This window comes from Xenopus tropicalis, chromosome 8, assembly GCF_000004195.4.
Source record: "Xenopus tropicalis strain Nigerian chromosome 8, UCB_Xtro_10.0, whole genome shotgun sequence".
In the NCBI taxonomy this organism is placed as follows: Eukaryota; Metazoa; Chordata; class Amphibia; order Anura; family Pipidae; genus Xenopus; species Xenopus tropicalis.
The window spans coordinates 2,550,840-2,556,356 of NC_030684.2; the positions used below are offsets into that span (position 1 = coordinate 2,550,840).

The 5,517-nt window shown below is 46.5% G+C and overlaps 1 protein-coding gene across 1 annotated transcript in view; it reads right to left on the reverse strand.

The window, feature by feature from the left end:
• Positions 1–754: 754 nt before the first annotated feature.
• Positions 755–5,517, reverse strand: part of slc31a1 (solute carrier family 31 (copper transporter), member 1) — a gene marked incomplete at its 3' end in the record, with an annotated part of 37,123 nt that continues 32,360 nt past the window's right edge. Inside the window, 4 exon segments of the mRNA NM_001001238.1 lie at positions 755–771; positions 774–775; positions 778–825; positions 4,578–4,713. Of these exon segments, the coding sequence (NP_001001238.1) occupies positions 755–771; positions 774–775; positions 778–825; positions 4,578–4,685 (175 nt within the window).

Below are 5,517 nucleotides of genomic sequence, written 5' to 3' on the forward strand. Positions count from 1 at the left end.
CCCATATGTTAAATAACAAATATACAGAGAGAGGAATGATTTGGGCACACAATAGGAGTGTACCCCATGACTGTACAGTCTGGGAAGGGAAAGGGACACTATGCACCCCTACCCATATGTATAAATACAAATATACAGAGAGGGAATGTTCTGGCGCCAAGAATAAGCTGTACCCCATACGTGTACTGTCTAAGGAAACTATGGCACCTACCCATAGTAAAAACAAATATACAGAGACAGGATGTCGACATAAGCTGTACCCCCATCATGACTGCTAAGGGAAACACATGGACACCCCTACCTATGTAATACATACAGAGAGGGAATGTTGGGCACAATAAGCTTTACCCATACTGTAGTCTAGGGAAACACTATGCACCTCCATAGTAAAACAAATATACAGGAAGAATGTTCTGGACACAAATGTACCCCATATGTATGTCTAATGGAAACCACTAATGGCACATATGTTTAAAAATATTAGAAAGGGATGTTCGGGCACACTAGCTGTACCCAACGATGTCTGACAATGGTCATAATGTAAAAAATAAAAGGGATGTGCAACATACAGTACATAGACGTCTAGGAACTACCAGACTACCAATGTAACTATCGGAGGAATGTTGGGATAAGCTTACAGTAGCAGGAACATGGGACCTTCTACAGTAAACAAGTTAGAGAGGAATGTTCTGGGCACTCACTTTTCCTTATGGGGGAGAAATATTATGCCACACTAAGAAGGGGAAGGACTCACCTCCTGCAGAGTTAATGCCAACCGGTGAACAGCACCTCCACATTCTCGTATCCAAAGTAAAAGGTCATTTGCTGGAAAAGCAAAAAAAAAATGAGATGGGGAATGAATGGATATTGGGGAGTTGTATCAGGAGTCAGAACCAGCAGTGCAGGGAAGGGAAAGGGACAGACACAGTGACAGTACACATAACTATAAACCCAGTGAGATGGAGGATGAATGGATATTGGGAGTTGTATCAGGAGTCAGAACCAGCAGTGCAGGAAGGGAAAGGGACAGACACAGTGACAGTTACACATAACTTATAAACCAGTAGAATGAGGGATGAATGGATATTGGGGAGTTGTATCAGGAGTCAGAACACCACAGTGCAGGAAGGAAAGGGACAGACACAGTGACAGTTACACATAACTATAAACCCAGTGAGAATGAGGAATGAATGGGTATTGGGGAGTTGTATCAGGAGTCAGAACCAGCAGTGCAGGGAAGGGAAGGGACAGACACAGTGACAGTTACACATAACTATAAACCCAGTGAGAATGAGGGAATGAATGGTATTGGGGAGTTGTATCAGGAGTCAGAACCAGCAGTGCAGGGAAGGGAAAGGGACAGACACAGTGACAGTTACACATAACTAAAACCCAGTGAGAATGAGGAATGAATGGATATTGGGGAGTTGTATCAGGAGTCAGAACCAGCAGTGCAGGGAAGGGAAAGGGACAGACACAGTGACAGTTACACATAACTATAAACCAGTGAGAATGAGGAATGAATGGATATTGGGGAGTTGTATCAGGAGTCAGAACCAGCAGTGCAGGGAAGGGACAGACACAAGTGACAGTTACACATAACTATAAACCCAGTGAGAATGAGGGAATGAATGGGTATTGGGGAGTTGTATCAGGAGTCAGAACCAGCAGTGGCAGGGAAGGGAAGGACGACACAGTGACAGTTACACATAACTATAAACCCAGTGAGTAATGAGGAATGAATGGGTATTGGGGAGTTGTATCAGGAGTCAGAACCAGCAGTGCAGGGAAGGGAAAGGGACAGACACAGTGACAGTTACAACATAATATAAACCCAGTGAGAATGAGGATGAATGGGTATTTGGGGAGTTGTATCAGGAGTCAGAACCAGCAGTGCAGGGAAGGACAGGGACAGACACAGTGACAGTTACACATAACTATAAACCCAGTGAGAATGAGGAATGAATGGGTATTGGGGAGTTGTTCAGGAGTCAGAACCAGCAGTGCAGGGAAGGGAAAGGGACAGACACACAGTGACAGTTACACATAACTATAAACCCAGTGAGAATGAGGAATGAATGGGTATTGGGGAGTTGTATCAGGAGTCAGAACCAGCAGTGCAGAGAAGGGAAAGGACAGACACAGTGACAGTTACACATAACTATAAACCCAGTGAGAATGAGGAATGAATGGATATTGGGAGTTGTATCAGGAGTCAGAACCAGCAGTGCAGGGAAGGGACAGACACAGTGACAGTTACACATAACTATAAACCCAGTGAGAATGAGGAATGAATGGGTATTGGGGAGTTGTATCAGGAGTCAGAACCAGCAGTGCAGAGAAGGGAAAGGGACAGACACAGTGACAGTTACACATAACTATAAACCCAGTGAGAATGAGGAATGAATGGATATTGGGGAGTTGTATCAGGAGTCAGAACCAGCAGTGCAGGGAAGGGACAGACACAGTGACAGTTACACATAACTATAAACCCAGTGAGAATGAGGGAAGAATGGGTATTGGGGAGTTGTATCAGGAGTCAGAACCAGCAGTGCAGGGAAGGGAAAGGGACAGACACAGTGACAGTTACACATAACTATAAACCCAGTGAGAATGAGGAATGAATGGGTATTGGGGAGTTGTATCAGGAGTCAGAACCAGCAGTGCAGGAAGGGAAAGGGACAGACACAGTGACAGTTACACATAACTATAAACCCAGTGAGAATGAGGAATGAATGGATATTGGGGAGTTGTATCAGGAGTCAGAACCAGCAGTGCAGGGAAGGGAAAGGGACAGACACAGTGACAGTTACACATAACTATAAACCCAGTGAGAATGAGGAATGAATGGGTATTGGGGAGTTGTATCAGGAGTCAGAACCAGCAGTGCAGGGAAGGGAAAGGGACAGACACAGTGACAGTTACACATAACTATAAACCCAGTGAGAATGAGGGATGAATGGATATTGGGAGTTTGTATCAGGAGTCAGAACCAGCAGTGCAGGAAGGGAAAGGGACAGACACAGTGACAGTTACACATAACTATAACCCAGTGAGAATGAGGAATGAATGGATATTGGGGAGTTGTATCAGGAGTCAGAACCAGCAGTGCAGGGAAGGGAAAGGGCAGACACAGTGACAGTTACACATAACTATAAACCCAGTGAGAATGAGGAATGAATGGATATTGGGGAGTTGTATCAGGAGTCAGAACCAGCAGTGCAGGGAAGGGACAGACACAGTGACAGTTACACATAACTATAAACCCAGTGAGAATGAGGGAATGAATGGGTATTGGGGAGTTGTATCAGGAGTCAGAACCAGCAGTGCAGGGAAGGGAAAGGGACAGACACAGTGACAGTTACACATAACTATAAACCCAGTGAGAATGAGGGAATGAATGGGTATGGGGAGTTGTATCAGGAGTCAGAACCAGCAGTGCAGGGAAGGGAAAGGGACAGACACAGTGACAGTTACACATAACTATAAAACCCAGTGAGAATGAGGGATGAATGGGTATTGGGGAGTTGTATCAGGAGTCAGAACCAGCAGTGCAGGGAGGGAAAGGGACAGACACAGTGACAGTTACACATAACTATAAACCCAGTGAGAATGAGGGATGAATGGGTATTGGGGAGTTGTATCAGGAGTCAGAACCAGCAGTGCAGGGAAGGGAAAGGGACAGACACAGTGACAGTTACACATAACTATAAACCCAGTGAGAATGAGGGATGAATGGGTATTGGGGAGTTGTATCAGGAGTCAGAACCAGCAGTGCAGGGAAGGGAAAGGGACAGACACAGTGACAGTTACACATAACTATAAACCCAGTGAGAATGAGGGATGAATGGGTATTGGGGAGTTGTATCAGGAGTCAGAACCAGCAGTGCAGGGAAGGGAAAGGGACAGACACATGACAGTTACACATAACTATAAACCCAGTGAGAATGAGGGATGAATGGGTATTGGGGAGTTGTATCAGGAGTCAGAACCAGCAGTGCAGGGAAGGGAAAGGGACAGACACAGTGACAGTTACACATAACTATAAACCAGTGAGAATGAGGAATGAATGGGTATTGGGGGTTGTATCAGGAGTCAGAACCAGCAGTGCAGAGAAGGGAAAGGGACAGACACAGTGACAGTTACACATAACTATAAACCCAGTGAGAATGAGGAATGAATGGATATTGGGGAGTTGTATCAGGAGTCAGAACCAGCAGTGCAGGGAAGGGAAAGGGACAGACACAGTGACAGTTACACATAACTATAAACCCAGTGAGAATGAGGAATGAATGGGTATTGGGGAGTTGTATCAGGAGTCAGAACCAGCAGTGCAGGGAAGGGAAAGGGACAGACACAGTGACAGTTACACATAACTATAAACCCAGTGAGAATGAGGAATGAATGGATATTGGGGAGTTGTATCAGGAGTCAGAACCAGCAGTGCAGGGAAGGGAAAGGGACAGACACAGTGACAGTTACACATAACTATAAACCCAGTGAGAATGAGGAATGAATGGATATTGGGGAGTTGTATCAGGAGTCGGAACCAGCAGTGCAGAATACCCAGCACTCACCATCATGTGCATGCTGCCCCCGTGGTCGCCGTGGTTCCCGGATGTGGTTGGGTGGTGGTGGCCCCCGTGGGGGTCGCTGGTAGTTACCGTGTGGTGGGAGTGATCCATGTTGGGCCGAAGCGACAGTCAGACTCACCTGGGAGGACAGAGGAACAAATGACAGGGACATTAGGGGACATTATTCCTGCCCCCGGCTCTAACACTCGGCCCCTCTCAGCCGTCATTCTGCTGCCATTAAACCTTGTTTAGTCGTGTCTGGGGCAGATAATGGGGTAATTGGCAATCACAGAGCCGGGGAATCTGATTATACAGGGGAAGGGCCGCAGGGCCCCGAGATAAAGGGATTAGGGAACAGAACAGCATCAGCGCAGTGACACTAATAGCCAATCACATGCAAGCGTGTCCCAGCCATTAGCCCCCCCACTGTCACTGATCCTATCTGACCCCCCCCCATTGTAAGCAGCAGTCCTGCCCTGCTTTATGGCTGAGATTCTAGCTATCTGTATAACAGAGCATTCTGTCACAGTGGCACAGATCCTATCTGATCCCCCCATTGTAAGCAGCAGTCCTGCCCTGCTTTATGGCTGAGATTCTAGCTATCTGTATAACAGAGCATTCTGTCACAGTGGCACAGATCCTATCTGATCCCCCCATTGTAAGCAGCAGTCCTGCCCTGCTTTATGGCTGAGATTCTAGCTATCTGTATAACAGAGCATTCTGTCACAGTGGCACAGATCCTATCTGATCCCCCATTGTAAGCAGCAGTCCTGCCCTGCTTTATGGCTGAGATTCTAGCTATCTGTATAACAGAGCATTCTGTCACAGTGGCACAGATCCTATCTGATCCCCCATTGTAAGCAGCAGTCCTGGCCCTGCTTTATGGCTGAGATTCTAGCTATCTGTATAACAGAGCATTCTTGTCACAGTGGCACAGTCCTAT